Raw genomic sequence first — 20362 nt, forward strand, 5'->3', positions numbered from 1 at the left:
TGTGAGAGGACAAATTACAGTTTGATTGTTGTTCACATTCCCCGCATCATTGTCCAAAACCTGTTTCCACTCCCAGCTCAGGCTGACACATGGAAGAATGAACGCTTGGGCATAGATACACAAGGCTGTCAGCTTTTCTGGAACCATGTCTGGCATAAGTCACCATCATCAGGCTGAAGAAAATTTTAATTAATTTTGTATTAAATATTTAGGGTGAGATGTATGAATGAAGAAACAGGATGTTGTTTATTCAAAAATAGTTTTTTCGGAAAATGTAACCCACTTCCTTTTAGGTTAACTTGCTATCCTATTCAAATGAAACTAATACTGCTTTTAGTTGCATTATCCCATTGCCCCCTACATTTACTATTCCATGAAACAAAAAAGCAAAATTAACGTTGCCATACTTAATGACTGTTGCTGGCTGTACATTTTACATTTATTTTGTAACAAAGTATATTTTAGTTTGTACTAAAATAGCATGAATCCTTTGCATTGCATGTAGTATTTTAACACCATTAAAACAAAAAAAACTAACTCTTTTCCTACAGATACTGAACAAGAACTAACATCAGATGATGGTTCTGCGTTATCACCACCTCAATCCCCACAAGCCATACCAGCAAAATTAGAAGGTGGGACACTTCAAGTGTAGTTCATTAATCATTTGCACTCCTGCTGGCATTCATGTGTCTTCACCATTTACAACCTTGTGTTTCTCTTATTATTGCATCTTTCTCAAATTATTGGACTATAATATGTACAGTTCATAGAACCCTACAGTGCAGAAGGAGGCCATTCGACTTATCGAGTCTGACTGACCGTCTGAAAGAGTAATCCATCCAAGCTCACTTCCCCTCCCTATCCCAACAACCCCCCGAACCTAACCTACACTTTTTTTTAATATTAAGGGACAATTTAGCATAGCCAATCCACCTAACTTGCACATCTTTGGACTGTGGGAGGAAACCGGAGCACCCGGAGGAACCCCACACAGACACGAGGAGAACTTGCAAACTCCGCACAGGCAGTGACCCAAGGCTGGAATTGAACCTGGGGTCCCTGGCATTGAGGCAGCAGTGCTAACCACTGTGCCGCCATGCTGACCAGTTATTCCTGTACTACATTGAAGATTAGTTTAATTGATATGAATATAACACTGGCATCATTGGTACTGTGCCATATCGCCGTGCAGTGCAATATATTAGTGCATTGACTTCAATAAGCAATAGGAGGCAAACATTTATAACTGGTGTTGCAGTAGAGAAAATTCAAAACAAGCTACAGAGAGAATGGAACTCAGTTATTCATTATAAAGAGTAAATTCAGGCAGCACGGTGGCACAGTGGTAGCACTGCAGTCTCACGGCGCTGAGGTCCCAGGTTCGATCCCGGCTCTGGGTTACTGTCCTTGTGGAGTTTGCACCTTCTCCCTGTGTTTGCGTGGGTTTCGCCCCCACAACCCAAAGATGTGCAAAGTAGGTGGATTGAACACAAATTGCCCCTTAATTGGAAAAAATGAATTGGGTACTCTAAATTTATTAAAAATAAATAAATAAATAAAGAGCACATTCCTCTTCCCCTACACTCATAGTTCAGGCATGCTATTTTGTTTCCATTTTATCAATAAATTGTCTTCCTTGTACTCTTTAATTTATCATTTAGACCATTTCCAATAGGGAAATTAAACTAATTTACTCAAGGCTAAACAACCTGGATAAATAAATTGGAATTTCTGTTTTGTTTTCTTTCGTATGCCTTCTAGCACAATCTTCATGCCAACGACATACCAAATAATTTCCACTTCTTGCAGTCACACAATTTTGATCATTCTGGTTAAACCATGGACAGTATTCTAATACCACTTTAAATATATAAAAGTGAATGAAAGGTAAAAGGTAGCCTAATGGTTATGTTATGTGTTTAGTGATCTCATATCTAGTAATAATCTGTAGACATGAATTCAAACCTCACAGTGGCAGCGGTCAGATGTTAATTTGTTAAATAAATCTGGAAGGGAAGAAAAGGCTAGTATCAGTAATAATCATGTTCATTCCAGATTGTTGGGAGGCAAATCTTATTCAATAATGTACCTTAGGAAAGGAATGTGGTCTCATCTATATGTGACTCCAGACCCAGAGTGAATCGTAGACCGGCTGGTGGAATGGACAGGTGGCAGATACAATTTAACGCAGAGAAGTGCAAAGTGATACAGTTTTGATAGGAATAATGAGAGGCAATATAAAAAATGCAGGTTCAAGGAAACCTTGGGATATATGTGCACAAATCATTGAAGGTGTAAGGGAGGTTCAAAAGGTTTATGGTATCCTGAACGTTATAAGCAGAGGCATAGAATACAAAAGCAATGAAGTTAAAGGTTCGGTTTTAACTGGAGTCCATGGCTGGGCATCGCACTTTAGGGTGTGAAAGTTTTAGTGAGGTTGCAGAAAATATTTAGAAGAATAGTTTCAGGGTTGAGGGACTTCAGTTATGTGGAGATATTGAAGCAGGTTGGATGTTCTTGAGGCAGAGACAGTTATGAAATGTCATGGAGATATTTAAAATCATAAAGGGTCTGGTCAGAGTACATAAGGGAGAAACTATTCTCATTGATGGAATAGTGGAGAATCAGAGGATACAGATTTAGAGATTACCAAAAAGGCTACATAAAGAGGGGCAATAAATGTTGGCTCTGCTAGAACCACTCATTTCACATTTCACTGTGGGCAGCACGGTAGCATAGTGATTAGCACAATTGCTTCACAGCTCCAGGGTCCCAGGTTCGATTCCCGGCTTGGGCCACTGTCTGTGCGGAGTCTGCACGTTCTCCCCGTGTGTGCATGGGTTTCCTCCGGGTACTCCGGTTTCCTCCCACAGTTCAAAAATGTGCAGGTTAGGTGGATTGGCCATGCTAAATTGCCCCTCGTGTCCAAAATTGCCCTTGGTGTTGGATGGGATTACTGGGTTATGGGGATAGGGTGGAGGTGTGCGGTTGGGAAGGGTGCTCTTTCCAAGAGCTGGTGCAGACTCGATGGGCCGAATGGCCTCCTGCACTGTAAATTCTATGAATCTATGATTGAATGGATAATGTTTAAAATAAAAACTCTTTATTGATATTTTAACTTTCAAATTCATAATCATTCTGCCTCAGAAAGCACCATACCAACAGTAGTGGTGAATGGAGGAAAGGAAGATGGACAAGCTTTAGCAGAAGATGTAACAAAACGAATCAGCCAGTTAACAACCAGCACTGTGGAGAGTGTGGAAATAACCATCAAGACAACAGAAAAGATTGATCTGAATGCCAGTGATACCCTTTCACCTGAAGGGTCTCCGTCAAAATCCCCCTCAAAGAAGAAAAAGAAATTCCGCACGCCATCATTCTTGAAAAAGAACAAAAAGAAGGAAAAAGTAGAAGCATAATGATGGGTCTGCAGGAGTGTTGCACAACTCAAACGTTGGTCAGATATGTCAATTTTAAATGCTTGATACTGACATGTTCCTCGGCTAAATGTGCTAAACGTCAGTTAACTGTGCACTGACCTAGAATAGAAGAAAAGGCCAAATCTATATAGGGGTTATTAATCTGGCATCAAAACATTTTATTGCAAGTTTGTTTAGTAATTAACCTTTTGCCAAAATTAAATCACGTTCTAGTGAATCCTAGACTTGGAACGGTTATACTGTGGAATTTATTTTAATCTTTTTAAAATAAACTCATCTCACTGCATCTATCCACTGAAATGTGGAAATTTTATACATTAAACACAGATGATTTAATCCATTAATGACAACTTTCTATCTTAAAATTTTAATACTACAAGATGTTACTAGCATGCAATATATGAGTCTAATGACAGAATAAAGACTTCCTGACTCTAGTATACCTGAGTTATACCAGGCATGTCATAGTTCTAATATTAATGGACTCAATTATACAAAACTGGAGTCATGTTGATAGTGTTTTTGTTCTTTTTTAAAAAGCTATACTGCACTTTTTGGTGATACAAAACTTACTAGTGATTTAATCCTAAATGAATACTACATGAGGCAACCAAATGAAGGAGAAATAATGCTACCAAAAAGGGAAAGGCAGGGTGTGCAATGAGATTGTGTTGGGGAAAGGATTGAGATTATAACGAATAAGTGGTATTACAGCAGTTGATTTTTTTTTTGGAACTGTCACAGCTTGCATAAAGTTGTTAAAAGGAAAAAAAGGCATGAAAATAACATTTTAGATGCATGATCTAGAAAATTAAGCTAGAACACAATACCAAAACCAGTGCCCACATCTTCTGAGTCACCCAACTATTTTGATTGACCCATTTTTCCTCCTCTACACCTCTATCTTTAACCCCAGAGACACCTGGTGATTTACAAACAGCCTCTGTATTGTCGGCATGCCATATCTTGTGGCATTTGATTTTGCAAGCTACTAGATGGAATATGCTCACTTGGCTTGTCCACTGATGAGTTTATGGAGTTTGATCTGTTGATTTAAGCTGGTTTACACTTTGTTCCATTAAGTATCCCCAATTTAAAACTGGTATCTAATATGGCCATTTTTTTGTCCCATTTACAGCAAGTTTACTTGAGATATGTTAGTTCCTACACTAATACTTGAATCAATATTTGGCAAACAAACTCATTTTTTACAAAACATCAATCAGGAGCAAAATGTTGATTAGCAAGGGAACCTCTTTGAAAATATATCATTTATATTGTGATGTTCTTTTATTGTTACTTGTAATCCATTTGATACAAAGTGGTTTCTCGTACTGTGAAACGTGCAGTTAAGATTTTTAATTTGTTGAAAGATGGAGAAATTATTAATTATGGGTGCATTTGAACAGTTTCTTTAAGTTGTGATCAGAAATTTGCTGTGTATTCTCCATTTCCTACTTCTGTGGTGTGAACCCCATGTGCTTCTGCTGAACAAAACGATAATGTTGAGAGGGGGAAAATGTATTTTTAAATTTGATTTTTTGTTTTGGAATGACTGAAGGATGGTATTTTTGTAAGCATAAAAACTTTTTAAAAGATTTAAATATTGTAATCTCAAAATAGTTTCTCCATATATACACCCCTACCTGTTTGCTGAAGGAGATAGGTTTACCTGATTAATAGCTTCTGTTACTAATATTTTTACAACTAATATTTTCATGGCAAGTGTCAGAAAAAGACCTGTAAAAGTAAATTTTGTGGAATGTTTAAATTCACGAGCGAAGCTTCGACCTGAGAAAGCCACTACATGAGTTATTAAAAATAGATAAATTAAACCACTAGCATTGGGGTCCGTGATCTGAATCCCAAATAGCAATGTGAATGGTAGTTTGATTCTGAATACTGTATGTTGATAAATGGAATTGGAGTCGTTGGAAGGTTTGAGGATATAGGATTGGGCTACAGCAATGCATCTCTGAAAGGGAACAACACAACATCAACACTAATATGTACTGGAAAGATTAAACAAGTAGTTAAACTTTAGTTTAAAAAAATAAACTTTTTGTATTACCTGTTTAAGGAGTAGTTTTCCAAGCTTTGTGCTTCTGGTAACTTTTTTTGGTGGGAGGGGGCGAACTCCTGTCTGCATAATTTAAGCAGCTATGCGTTGCTTTAAAATGAGTTAATTGACCCTGTTGCACCTTGTTAGCACTATACACACACATACATGCACATGTGCAGCAACCCATTGTCCTGTGGAAAATGCTTAACAAAATTGCTTTTAAATGTGTTGCAAATCATTGTAAAATCCACAAATAAACTATTTTTTGATGTGGAAGTACAATATCCCATTTTAGAAATCTTATGATTTGTATCTTATGGGACAATTTTCCAATAACCTTACTCTCCAATTTAAGCCCTAATTATGTGATATAATGTCCTTTTTAAATTATATTCTGACAAATTCCATTGCTTTCTTATATTTTTGAAATTCTGTAAAGCATCTAAATCTTTGGAGCATTTCAAAACCTGGAATCTGCTTATGGAAGAATGTAAAAGAAATGGCACTCTGTATAGCAGCTTACTTGCTCTATGAAAAATTAAATACCTACATATATAAAAACACCAAAAACTGTCTTATCTTTGCCTATGTATGAAAAGATAACTTTGAACCTTGTCTCTGAGCAATGAGATAAAAATGAAAGCCTTTTCTACCTTGCATGAAATTTTAAGTTTGTTCAAAATGCAGATAAAATGTGTTCACAATACAAGAAGAAACTTAACTGGTAAACCCAACAATTGTTTAACCCCATGGATTGTTTAGGTTGCCAGGATATATAGCTATGATGCTATCAGTTCTTGCATGTTTCTGGCAAGTTAATTGTTAGTACTATCTGAAAAACAAAGCACATGACATCAATCAGTATATTAATGTTAAGTTGGTGTACTCTTGCAATTTCCTAAATCTGTCATCTATCTCCATTCAGTATACTCTACATACAGCAAGTAGTAAAAGTCAGATTTGTGGAACAATGGGAAACCCCGGAGTGTAGGGGTGCGTCCACCAGGTAAGTATGGCTGATCCCACAGGATGTGGGGGGGGGGGAGGAAAGAGAGAGACAACCCCCCCCCTTCAGAAAGACACCATGGCGGAAATCCCCGACTGATTATGGGGGGGACTTAAACTGTGTACCGGACATATTGGTGGACCGATCAAACCCTAGAACGGGGAGAAAGACGGGCATGGCTCGGGAATTGGGAGCATTCATGGAACAGATGGGGATTGTGGACCCATGGCGGTTCCTACACCTCGGTGAAAAATAATTTTTGTTCTTTTCACCTGTGCACCCAAATCAATTTCTTTGCAGTGGGGAAATCAAGTGCTTCCGGAAATAGTCAGAGCGGAATATTCCACAATGGTCATCTCCAACCACATAACATGGATGTGAGGTTGGAGACAGTGTTATGGGCCAGTGTTTAGAAACTTCAAAGTATATTATGGACCTGACCTATAACTTTTTGTTTAATTTGGCTAGGATGAGCACAAGAGCCTTCATGTGAGGTGTGATTCATTTCCCCTTAACTGTTTCAATTCAAAAACAAAATCCCATAACCCAAAAACCCCTTTTCAAGTGTATGGCCCAGCACTCTGCATTCTGCATTCTCACTTGAATAAGACTGGCTTTTCCTGAGATTCTGACTAGGTTTAATCGCTTCCGGAAAGTAAACTATACCTTTTTAAGTTACCAAACCAGCAATCAATGGGTTCTTTACTGGAACAACGCTTTAAAACAAAAATAGAAAGACAGGAACAAAACACTTCTTTCTCTCTGAGTCCCACAGCGATCAAATCTGAAAGCGAAAGTAAAAACAGCTCACGGAGCCACTGCCCAGCTCCACCCACAAAATGGCATCACCCAGGCCATGACAAATGCCCCGCATGGAGGTTGGACACTGACCTCTTGGCCGACAAGGTCTTCTGCCAGAAAATATCATAGGTCATAGGCGAGAACATGACTAACAACCAGAACGGGGAAGTCTCACCTTCCATGTTTCTGGGAGACACTGAAGGCAGTGATTATAGCCTACAAGGCACGGGGAGATAGGGAAGAGAGGGCGGCCAGGCAGCAACTGATCCACTCCATCTTGGAGGTCAACAGAAAATACTCCGAGGCCGCAACGAGGCGAAGAGGAGAAAGCTACAAATGGATTTTAACCTGCTATCCACCAGGAAGGCAGTGCACCATCTCTGCCAGACACAGGGATCTTTTATGAACCTGGAGAGAATGCTAGCCACCTGCTGGCTCACCAGCTGAGAAAGGCAGCCACGAGAGAGATAACCCAGGTGAAAGATAGCAGAGGCGGACTGGTAGCCGAATTTTAAAAAAGGTCAACCAAGTATTTGAGGCCTACCGGGGACTGTATATCTCTGAGCCCCCCCCCCCCCCCCCCCCCGCGCCGCGCCCTGATGTGCACTCGTGGATGAAACGGTTCCTCCAAGGACTGGACATCGTGGGGAATGATAGAGGAGCTGGAAGCACCAGTAGAACTGGGAGAGGTCGTGGAGAGCATCAGCTCCATGCAGGCAGGGAAGGTGCCAGGACCTGATGGGTTCCCGGAGGTCTTCTATAAAAATTTAGCATCAGCCCTGCTCCGCACCTACAGGAGATGATTGCAAATTCGCTAGCAAGGGGCACCCTGCTTGTAACGCTAACACAATCCACTATATTGCTGATACGCAAGAAAGACAAGGACCCGATGGCATGCGGATCATACAGACCCACTTCACCACTCGACGTAGATGCAAAAATACTTGTGAAGTCCTGGCCAAGAGACCGGAGAACTGCGTACCAGAGGTGGTCGCAGAGGACCATACAAACTTGTCACGGATAGACAGCTAACTGCGAACATCAGACAGCTGATGAATGTGATACTGACCCCATCCAGGGAGAGAACAGCAGAAATGATCATCTCCCTGGATGCAGAAAAGACCTACGACAAAGTCAAATGGAAGTACTGAAGCGGTTTGGGCTAGGGACAGAATTCACCTCATGGGTGTAAGTCCTGTACAATGGCCTCAAGGTGAACATTCAGACCAACACCACCAACTCTGAATATTTCCACCTGCACAGAGGCACCAGGCAGGGATGCCCACTGTCCCTGCTCCTGTTCACCCTGGCAATCGCTCTGAGGAATGCGAGAGGATGGAAGGGCATCCGAAGAGGAGTCGGGGAGCAGAGTCTCACTATGTGGATGACCTGTTCCTTTACATCTTGGATCCACAGAACAAACAATGTAATCTTGAAGCTCCAGGAATAATTTGGGGCCTTCTCAGGCTACGAACTCAACCTGGGCAAGAGCGAGGCATTCCCGGTGAACCTCAACGGGGGAGAGACGGAGCTGGAGGGTCTACCTTTCAAACTAGCCCAAAGCAAATTCCGCTACCTAGGGATCCAGATAGTCCACAAGTGGAATCTGACCAGTCAGGTGAAAGAAGTCAAAAAGAACCCACAGAAGGGGCATCATGGTGGTGCAGTGGTTAGCACTGGGACCACAGTGCTGAGGACCCGGGTTTGAATCCCGGTCCTGGGCCACTGTCCACGTGAAGTTTGCAAATTCTTCCCGTGTTTGCATGGGTTTTACACCCACAACCCAAAGATGTGCAGGGTAGGTAGATTGGCCATGCTAAATTACCCAATTATTTTTTTCCAATTAAGGGGCATTCTAAATTGAAATAAAAAAGATGGGATGCACTCACCCAGCGTGCAGACGATCAAGATGAACGTACAACCAAGGTTCATCTTCCTGTTTAGATCCATACCGATCTTCTTTTCCAAGGTATAAATAAAATGATGATGGTATTTGCGGTAACCAGAAATTTCCACCAGCCATGCAAGACGCCACTTTTAAGAAGTGGAGACAGGAAGGGGGAGGTAGCAGTCAGGGTCTTTTACATGGGGAACAGACTCTCAACCCCAGACACAATAATGGAAGAACTAGAACTATGGAATGGACACTTGCAAATCAAAAACTTTCTCCGCAAGGAGACAGAGAGGTACCCTGGGGCTCCAAGAGACACATTGCTGGAGGAATTGCTGGATGCGGACAGTAGGGAGAAGGGGAACTTTGGGGACATGTATGGACGACTTTTAGAAAGTCTAGAACACCATTACACGGAGCAAGACAGAAATGGGAGGATGAACTTGGGACGGATGTAGGGTGGGGATTCTGGAGCGAAGCACTAAGTAGGGCCAACTCCACCTCCTCCTGTGCAAGGCTAAGCCTCATGCAGTTTTAAACTGGTGCACAGAGCGCACCTAACCAGAACCCGAAGAACAGGTTTGTCCCACAGATGGAGGATAAATGTGAACGGGGCCACAGAGACGCAACCACGCCCACATGTTCTGGGCTTGACCCAGACTTGTCGGGTTCTGGACAGCCTTATTTGAGGTGCTGTCCAAGGTTGTGGGGGTGAGGGTGGAGCAGTGCCCGAAAGTGACAGTCTTCGGGATGTCAGACCAGCCAGAATTACATATGGGGATGAGGGCCATTGCCCATGTTTTTACTTCCTTAATTGCACGCCAGAGAATCCTGCTTGATTGGCGATCAGCAGCACTATCCACAGCTACAGACTGGTTGGAAGACCTGTCGGAATTTCTCCACCTGGAGAAGATCAAATATACCATCCAAGGATCAGACGAGGACTTCCACAAAGCAAGGGGGCTGCTATTCATCAACCTGTTCGAAGCCAATAGTGATTAGTAAGAAAGGGGGGAAACCAATGAGGGCAGACAAGATCGCTCAGAGCAGAGATGAACGGGGGGGAGGCAAGAAAGAAACCCAGCGTAGAATCAGGAAGGGACATGGGAAGCGTGATGGGGTGAGGGGGCAGAGAGCCCCACCCCAGTGAAGCAACAGGGGTAACAGCAAAAATCACAAAATGAAGAAAAGAATATAACTACTACAGCCAGGGTGAAAGATGGAGCCCAACTATCAACGGGAGAGGCGGGGGAGCAAGGATAGGGGAATGGGTGCTAAAAGGGGTACATGTAAAATTGCATATTAGAAACGTCTTACTCTAAATATTATGGACCGGATTCTCCATCGAACCAACGCTGTAATCAGCGATTAGGTGAAAAATCCCTTCCGACGCCCAAATTGGGGGCGACGCCGATTTGATGCTGGTTTTCGAGTCTCCGCCCTCTCCACAATAGTGTCGCGCACCGCAAGCCATTGGCACGTCATCACAAGGCCCGCCCCCGATGGGCCGAGTTCCCAACCGTGTGATTGGCATGTGGTCTGAGCTGTCGGGAACCCGACGTGGCGAGCGCGGACTGTGTCCAGCGGCGCTACAGTTGGCCGGGAGCGTGCCGCTGACTGGGGGGCTTCTGTGGGGATTGGGCGGGGGGCCTGTGGGGCCGTATGTGGCAGGTCGGGTCCGCGCACACACCGGCACCATGTTGTACGGCGCAACCGCTGCAGGTCCCCGTGCGCATGCGCACCATGGACCCGGCCATTCTCTGGCAGTTATTGGCACAGAAGCCAGGAATTTTACCCAGCGCCGCTACTAACCCCTCACTGGTCCAGGAATCAGTATGGGTTCGCCTCCGATTTTGGAGTCGTTAAATGTCTGGGAATTCTCCATTTCAGCTGGCACTTAGCCCAATGTGTTTTATATGTCTAATTGTTAAAATTGGAAAATGCCAATGAAAATATTTTTTTTAAAAGAAAGGATGGTGGCATAGCTTTGTTAGTACAAGATGGAATATGTATGATAGCAAGAAATGATCTTGGATCGGAACATGTTGAATTCATAGGAATGGAGATAAGAAATAACAAGAGGAAAAAAACATTGGTGGGAGTAGTCTATAGACCCCCAACAGTAGCTATACTGTAGGACAGATAATAAACTATATGATAATGGGAGCATGCAAAAAAGGCAATACATTAATCATGGGTGACTTCAATCTTTATGTGGATTGGGAAAATAAAATTTGCAGAGGTAACATAGAACATACAGTGCAGAAGGAGGCCATTCGGCCCATCAAGTCTGCACTGACCCATTTAAGCCCTCACTTCTACCCTATCCCTGTAACCCAATAAACCTTCCCAACCTTTTCTTTGATCACGAAGGGCAATTTATCATGGCCAATCCACCTAACTTGAACGTCTTTGGACTGTGGGAGGAAACCAGAGCACCCGGAGGAAACCCACGCAGACATGGGGAGAACGTGCAGACTCTGCACAGACAGTGACCCAGCGGGGAATCGAACCCGAGACCCTGGCACTGTGAAGCCACAGTGCTATCCACTTGTGCTTCCCCAAACCATGAGGAAGAATTCAGAAGGGTATATTTGGGATAGTGTCCGATAACAATATGTTGTTGATCCAACCAGGATCAACCAGAGCAAAACTGAACAAGGGACAGGTGGCCATATGGGGGAGGGATAGTGGTTGTGTTGGGACAAGCCAAGGGAACCAAAAAAACAAAATGGGAGGGTGGGGGATGGTGTCAAGGTGGAGGAGAAAGTTTACAGCCAAAACTTGTTGAACTTAAATGTTTGCCAAATCGTAAAATGAGGTTTGACCTTCCAGTCTGTGTGGAACAGGTTAGGATTGAGAGAGTGATAAGAGACTGCACAGCAAACAATTAAAATCTCAAACTGCCAACTATATCGATGTCATGTGAGAGTACCTTTAAGAAATGATGTTTAAGCAATGTACCTTTAAGAAATGAAGCAGCTCATATTACTGAAGTGATGTCAGAGGGTGGGGGGAGCTGAGTTGAGCTCACTTCTGCTTTTTGGGAGCTTTAGTTTCAGTTTGAGAGAGCAGCTGAAAAGTGCCTGGCTGGTTTGCTGAGAGCTGCATGAAGAAAAAGTGCTTGGGTGTGTCTGTGTTTGCAGTGAGCTGGATCTGCAGTGATCTCTGCCAGGAAAAGCTATCTCTGAATCATTTGGGTGATTTAAACTCATAATAGTAATGTCTTTAACCTGATGTGTTTCTGTTTAAAGGAGGTTTAAAGGAACATTTTTAGGGATTATTTAGTGTTGTATTATTTTCGGGGTCATCTTTGAAGTAAGCGGTGGTAAATGATCCAATGTTTATTTAAAAAGGTTAAGTTGAATTCATGGAATGAACATTGTTTTGTGTTTAAAAACCCACGTGTCCATAATTGTAATACCACACCTGGAAACCAAGCCGTGTGCTTCAAAAGCAACAATACATTAAAGGGAGAGGTTGGTTGAACTCCATGATACATTCTGGGGTTCTGAAAAAGCCGCTCCCATAACATCAGCAAGGACTGCACTAGCCCGTCCTGTGCATAAGCAGGCTAATGTGTAATGACCAAAACTTCTGGATGTGTTTAACCGCACACGTGCACATTCCAGAAGTTGCTATTGGATTAATGTTGAACATTAATGGCCTTGCCATTATCGCCAATTCTGGGCCAGTATCTCTATGTGGCTTGGTGTCAAAATTTGTTTGATAACTACTGTGAAGGGTCTTTGGGTATGCGCTATATTAACTGATGTATATTGCAACTCTCTGGTCGTTGGGATTCTCTATTCCCACTGGCAGCGCATCCCCCCCGTCGATTTCCCTACAGCGTGGGGGGACAAGCGTGGGAAGATAGAATCCCCCTCCCAGCAAACAGCACGCTGACGAGCGACCAGAGGGAGAATCCAGCCCAGTGTGCCTGACTCAGTGGCATCACTACGTTAAATCAGGCAATGTGGACCATAGATGGCAGCACAGAGCTGATGTAGTGCAAGTCATTTTTGTTCCACTAAAAGGGGAAAAAAGGCAGATTAATAAAGTAAAAGATTGTTTTAAAGTAACTAATTGGCTCAGTTAGCAGTCTTCTGAATGGCTAGGTTGTGAGTCATCACAGATGAACACTGAACTTTAAATTGACATTTCAGTGCAGAATTGGCAAATGTGCCTTTATTTTTGGGATGGGATAATAAATTGGAGGTCGCAGCAAGATCAGGTGAACAGAAAGCCACCCCTGCATCTTCTTAAGAAAAGGAGCAGGGGAGTTGTGTACCCTGCTCAATATTCTAACCAACATCACCAAAAAGATCAATGATTTTGTCATCTCAATACTGTTTGTGGGATTTTGCTATACGGAAATTGACTGTCGAGTTTGCCTAGTCAAAAAATACCCTGCAAAAATACATTCATCTTTAAAAAGTAATTAATTTGGTGTGAACCATTTTGAGACATCCTGAAATAAATGCACATTCATTAAAAATAAACACATTGCCTCCAGTTGTTTCTTAGTTGTGTAGATTTATGATGCAAATTACTTTCCGTGTAACTTGAGTTTCTGTAATCTTCTTTGCCAATTTTAAAATGTACTGTGCTAGAAGCAGGCCTCGCCCAAACACACCAGGGTACGTGGATCACCATTGTCAGTTTCTAATTGTACTCGTTTCTTGGAGAGACTGAAAATTAAGCTGAATCTTCTGAGCACCAAAATGCTAACAGGAACTTTAAAATGTGAACATTTTTACTATAAAATGACAACTGTTCTCCAATATAATCAGGAAATAGTTCAGCACATTCTCATTTTCAGGAAGTAGTTTTGTGCACAGGTGGTGGATTGGCACTGTTTTAAAAATGCATATGTTTTGTGAAACGCACTTACCTGTATTAATCAAATTCCAAAGCTACCATTGTTAAGCATATCCTTTTAAAATACATTTTGTCCCTGAATGTGCTGTGTTATGACATATTGTTTCATTATGTAAATGAGCTTGGGTAGAAGCTCAAAAAACACTTCACAAAATGGATGCACCGTGTGTCCTTTTTGCCGATTGCACCTGATGCAAAAACTCGACTCCTCCATGTACCATTTAACTTTCCAGCAGAGGTACTGTCAGAATCACGAGGGGCCTAGAAAGAGTATATAGCAGAGAGAGGCTTTCCCCCCAGCTGGAGGTCAAAAAACCAGAGGCCAACAACTTAAGCCAATTAGTCAAAGAACTGGCAGCAGATGAAGAAATTTCTGAGTGATTAAGATCTGGAATCGACTGCCCGGGTGTGCTGGAGACAGAGTAAAACATAGCTTTCAAAAGGGAATGGATTAAGCGCCTGGAGAGATAAGGGGCGAGATCTATCGGCCGGATTGCGCTCGAACAGGAACTACTACGCTTCGCAGGATCCACCGAAATCTCGCGAGCAGCAAGATCAGGAACCCACCCACAATGGGTGTCACCAAGCGTGCTCGTGTATTTTTTTTCTTAAATTTTAGAGTACCCAATATTTTTCCTACTTGAGGGGCAACTTTAGCGTGGCCAATCCACCCACCCTGCACACATCTTTGTGTTGTGGAGGTGAGACCCACACACATATGGGGAGAATGTGCAAACTCTACACGGACAGTGACCCAGGGCCGGGATCGAACCCAGGTCCTTGGCGCCGTGAGGCAGCAGTGCTAACCACTGCCCCACCGAGTCGCCCGTGAATCTGGTGCATGCTGACTTAGCCATTCATTGTTAAATTTGACTACCACATTAGTCACTGTCCAGTCCTGCTCTCCTCTGCCAAAATCGTTCAATACACCAGACGCATACAGGAAAGCAGAAATCCTACAGCACCTTCAGAGACAGTTCACCCATTTCAGCAGGATGGAATCTGGGTCACCCGCATCCCCAAGCAGAGCCCTCAAGTAAGTTCCAGATCAAAGACTTTGATGGAGGGGTGGCAATTGTGGGCTAACAGCAGCCTTTAGTTGTACGGTATAGCAAGAACTCTCCTCCCCAGGTCTCCACATCATTCTTAAACAAATGTTTTTTTCTTTCAAGTGTTCAATGTGGCAGAGGGGTCCTGAAACAGGCATTCAACTGCTCATAGTCAAATCAAACCTGTTGCAAGCAGACATCAGGGCTGCATACCAATTTCTATCACAAATATGTACTGAACATTCCCAACCAATACAGAGCAGCAATCACTAGTATGTTGAACTGCGTAGCCAGTACAAGTCTGGGCAAGTCGCTAAATTATACCGTGCTCTGGTCAGATCACGTGGTGTAATAAATGCAATAATTGTCGACCACCAATTAGCTAACTAACATCGACGGGTTTATTATAAATTCAAACTATATACAGAACACTTTTATCAGTGTTTCCATTCTCAGCACTAGGATCACAATTGGCTGCAACTGGGGTGGGTTTTGGTCTCTGTAAATGAGTTATTGTGTTTCTTCAAAAACCTTTCCTGCACTTTTCACAGGACAGTGACACAGGACAGTCTTGGCCATCACAACCCCCCGGGTCAATTTCTGAAATCCTTTGCAAAAACTGGATCGTCCATCTCAAATGCTCTTTCCACTTTCCGAATCTGGTTCTTTTTCTGGCTACGGGGATAAGGTGGAGGTGTAGGGTGCTCTACCTGGGTCACTGTCCGTGTGGAGTTTGCACATTCTCCCCGTGTCTGCGTGGGTTTCGCCCCCACATCCCAAAAGATGTGCCGGCTAGGTGGATTGGCCACACTGAAATTGCCCCTTAATTGGAAAAAATAATTGGGTACGCTAAATTTTTTTTTAAAGTAGGGTGCTCTTTCCAAGGGCTGGTGCAGATCTGATAGACCGAATGGCCTCTTTTTGCACTGTAAATTCTATTATTCTATACTCTGCCTTGACTCCACCTACCCCACCAAACTTGGAACTACTACCAGGCTCAACTGGTTCTAAATTGTCAATCCATCAGCAGCTCAGCTGGAGCCGTGCCGGTCGTGGTATGCAGGTGGCTATGTAGGCTAACAGAATCACCCTATCTTGGTTCTGACTGACGCAGGTGATTGCTTCTTATAGACTTCATAGAATTTACCGTGCAAAAGGAGGCCATTCAGCCCATCGAGTCGGCAACGGTCCTTGAAAAGGGCACCCTTCCTAAGCCCACACTTCCACCCTATCCCCATAACCCAGTAACCTCACTTAGCCCTTTAGGGACACTCAGGGCAATTTAACATGGTCAATCCACCTAACATTTTTTTAATGTATATTTTTTTTAAATTTAGAGTACCCAATTCATTTTTCCAATTAAGGGGCAATTTAGCGTGACCAATCCACCTACCCTGCACCTCTTTGGGTTGTGGGGGCAAAACCCACGCAAACACAAGGAAAATGTGCAAACTTCACACGGACCCAGAGCCGGGATCGAACCTGGGACCTCAGCGCCGTGAGGCTGCAGTGCTAACCACTGTGCCACCATGCTGCCCAGGAATCCACCTAACATGTACATCCTTGGACTCTGGGAGGAAACCAGAGCACGTGGAATAAACCCACACAGAAACGGGGAGAACGTGCAGACTCCACACAGACAGTGATCCAAGCGGGAACCGAACCTGGGACCCTAGCGCTGTGAATCAACAGTGCTAACACTGTGCTACCATGCTGCCCCCATAAAAGCCTTGTATATCTGAACTGCTCGATCAGCCAGTGCATTTGACTTTGGTGGGACCATAAGTCCATAAGACCATAAAAACACAACATGCCAGCACAGAAACAATCAGCCATTCAAGCTGTACCAATGCTTTTTCCACACAAACTATTTGGTTTTGAGCATGTGACCAGGTGTGTAGATGAGGGTAGTGCAGTTGATGTAGTCTGCATGAATTTCAGCAAAGCCTTTGACAAGGTCCCACATGGGTGACTTCTAAAGAAGGCAACATGGGATACAGAGTGATTTAATGAGGTGGATTCAAAATTGGTTTAGCTGTAGGAGACAGAGGGTGATGACAGATGACTGCTTTAGTGACTGGAAGCCAGTGACGTACCACAGGGATCTGTGCTGGGCCCCCTATTGTTTGTCATTTATATAAATGACGTGGGGTAGGATCAGTAAGTTTGTGGATGACACAAAGATTGGCCAGGTGGTTAACAGGTTGAGTGTCTTGGGTTACAAGAAGATATAGATGGGCAGCAAAGTGGCTGATGAAATTTAACCCTGAAATATGTGAGGTGGTGCACTTTGGAAGGAGTAATTTAACAAGGGGGTAATCAGTGAATGGCCTGACACCGCGAAGTTCCGAGATACAAAGGGATCTTGGCATGTTTGTCCATAGATCTTTGGAGGCAGAAGGAGAGGTTAATAGAGTGGTGAAAAAGGCACGGGGCACTCGCTTTTATCAATCGGGGCATAGATTACAAAAGCAGAGTTCATGTTCACGTTGCATTGACTTTTGGTGAGGCCACAGCTGAAATTGTGTGTGTGCGCGTGCGTGCACGTGCGCACGCGCCACCAGGTGTTGCCTGGGGCAGAGCATTGACGTCATGCCGTTGGTCGGCTATTGCTGGAGCAGGGAAGGTTGAGCTGATCGAGGTGTGCAAGAGTATGGACAGGGTGGATAGGGAGCAGCTGTTCCCCGAAAAGTGGGCAGCATAGTGGTTAGCATAAATGCTTCACAGCTCCAGGGTCCCAGGTTCGGTTCCCGGCTGAGTCACTGTCTGTGCGGAGTCTGCACGTCCTCCCCGTGTGTGCGTGGGTTTCCTCCGGGTGCTCCGGTTTCCTCCCACAGTCCAAAGATATGCGGGTTAGGTGGATTGGCCATGCTAAATTGCCCGTAGTGTCCTAAAAAGTAAGGTTAAGGGGGGGTTGTTGGGTTACGGGTATAGGGTGGATACGTGGGTTTGAGTAGGGTGATCATGGCTCGGCACAACAGAGGGCCGAAGGGCCTGTTCTGTGCTGTACTGTTCTATGTTCTATAAAATTCCCCGAGTGTCAAGTTCCATCCCGAGTCGTTGTTTAGGTTCTCTACAATTTTGCTAAGTAAGCCGAAGCTGTCCTTTTGCTTTATTCCATTAAAAGTCATGAACTTAAGAAATCCTGTTCCATTGCCCAAAACAAGCACTTCCGGTATACCGTGGGTGGTGAAGCATTGCCGCAGTTTTTCAACTGTGGCATATAAAATTGTGGACTTAATTTCAAATATCTTCATCCATTTTGAATGGGTGTCCACTAGCAATAGGAACGTCTTGCCCATAAATGGGCTATAATACTCCACATGAACTCTCACCCATGGTCAACCTGGCCATTTCCAAGGGTGCAAGCCGCAACTTCTGATATAACTATAATTATCTTGCAATTGTGTCTCCTATAGATGCTGTGATTGTGAACCTGCCTCCACTTCACCTGATGAAGGGGCAACGCTCCGAAAGCTTGTGATTTCAAATATACCTGTTGGACTTTAACCTGGTGTTGTGAGACTTCTTACTGTGCTAAACCCAGTCCCGCACGGGCATCTCCACATCATCTGATATAACAAGCATTGGTCACATTGTTTCACAACCCTTTTTACAGAGCTTCCCACAAACGTTTTCATCTGTGACACGCCCAAATGGGCACTATGCAGTTCTGCAAGCAGCAATTCTCTTCCTCATATGGGGGCGACCACTCTTGTTCCCCGGGGATGACACCATCGGCGCAACTAAGCTCATCTTTCCTGAATTGATATGGCTGCAAAAAAAAAAAAAATGTTTTAAAATCTGGAATTAAAAGTCTAATGATGGCCATAAAACCATTGCGATTATGATAAAGACCCTAGTTAGATGATCAGAAAAAAGGAGAAAATAGAAGAGGGGAAGAAAGACCACCCCACCCCCCGTCCTGTTATATTTCCTAAATCTTGTGTGTTTTGCTTTGCGAGGTATATACCTGTATTTATAACTTGCACAAAAACCCAAACATTTTTTTTAAAAACAATCTCTACTTAATTTGCTGTGCCGTCACGGTACAGAGTCCAGGAAGTTTAAGGCCATTACAATCTCTTGCGGTACTAGCAGGGCTGCCGTGCTTTTTGGCAATGGAAGGTGACTGAAGACATCTGCATTGGCTATGTAAGCTCCTGACTAATGCTCGAAGGATTATTCATAGGCTAATATGAGTAGTGTCCCAACGTTGTATTTTAGCAGATGCAATTTGTGGAATCGCTTTGTCCTTCTTGAAGAGCCCCAAAAGTGTCTTGCGGTTGTGATGATAGTAAAATGCTTCCCCTATATATATTGATTAAACTTCTTAATGCCGTAGATAATGGTCAGGCCTTCTTTTACGATTTGGGAGTATTCTCTTTCCACACCTGTTACGGTTTTTGATAGGTACCCAATGGGTTGCTTGGACCCGTCCTCCATTGTATGAGTAAGCACGGCCCCTACCCCACAAAATGATGCATCGCATGTAAAAACTATCTTCTTAGAGGGGTTGAAATGTGCCAATAAGCATGAAGACCGAAGTACCTGTGGTGCTTTTCAAACCCATCTCTGGCACTTCTTTATCAGCACATGCAACGGTACTAACAATGTTGATAGATTTGGGAGGAATTGTCCATAATAGTTGACCATCCCGAGGAAAGATCGGAGTTCAGAGGTGTTCCTAGTGGCCAGTTCCCAATTTATTGCTCTCACTTTGTCCTCTATGGGCTGTGATCCCTGAACATCCACCTGATAACCAAAATAAACCACCTCGTGCTTAGAAGGTGCGCTTTTCTCTTTTTAAGCACACTCCTGCTTCCTGACATCTCTTCAAAACTTCATACACAGCTGAATTTGATTATCCCGGGCATTGGCGCAAATGTGCTTCGTAACCAAGATTTGCGAGGGCGTTGCCCAGTTCGACGTTGTCTGTCAAACAGGACCAGCCTCACACCAAGTTTGGGTCCGGGGACAACAAATGAAACAATACTTGGATCACATTCGCTCACAGTGGTTGCTCGTGAAGTGCCTCAAAAGTTGCTCTGGTTCTATTGCCGAACCAGCCTGCAGAGATGCTCCCGTATCGCCCGACGCCGATATGCCTGATATTGTTTTATCAGACTCTGAAATGGAGACGCAGACCTCTGAGGTCTCAGACACTGGCTCCATAGTTCAGCTGCCTCCTGACCATCATCTGCCATGTCATTCTTGCCGCTGATGGCG

At 43.6% G+C, this 20362-nt stretch overlaps 1 protein-coding gene across 7 annotated transcripts in view; it reads left to right on the plus strand.

The window, feature by feature from the left end:
* The window catches only part of LOC119979493 (gamma-adducin-like), a 240799-nt gene extending 234724 nt beyond the window's left edge, over positions 1-6075 (plus strand). For 6 of the 7 annotated variants that reach the window (XM_038821788.1, XM_038821792.1, XM_038821789.1 and 3 more), the window contains 2 exons: positions 552-635; positions 3151-6075. In XM_038821788.1, the coding sequence (XP_038677716.1) occupies positions 552-635; positions 3151-3422 (356 nt within the window). In that variant the 3' untranslated portion in view covers positions 3423-6075. The remainder of the gene's footprint in view (positions 1-551; positions 636-3150) is intronic. The other variant, XM_038821794.1, reaches the window with a different exon arrangement.
* The last annotated feature ends 14287 nt before the right edge of the window (positions 6076-20362 follow it).

The sequence above is a fragment of the Scyliorhinus canicula genome, chromosome 16 (genome assembly GCF_902713615.1).
Source record: "Scyliorhinus canicula chromosome 16, sScyCan1.1, whole genome shotgun sequence".
Classification (NCBI taxonomy): domain Eukaryota; kingdom Metazoa; phylum Chordata; class Chondrichthyes; order Carcharhiniformes; family Scyliorhinidae; genus Scyliorhinus; species Scyliorhinus canicula.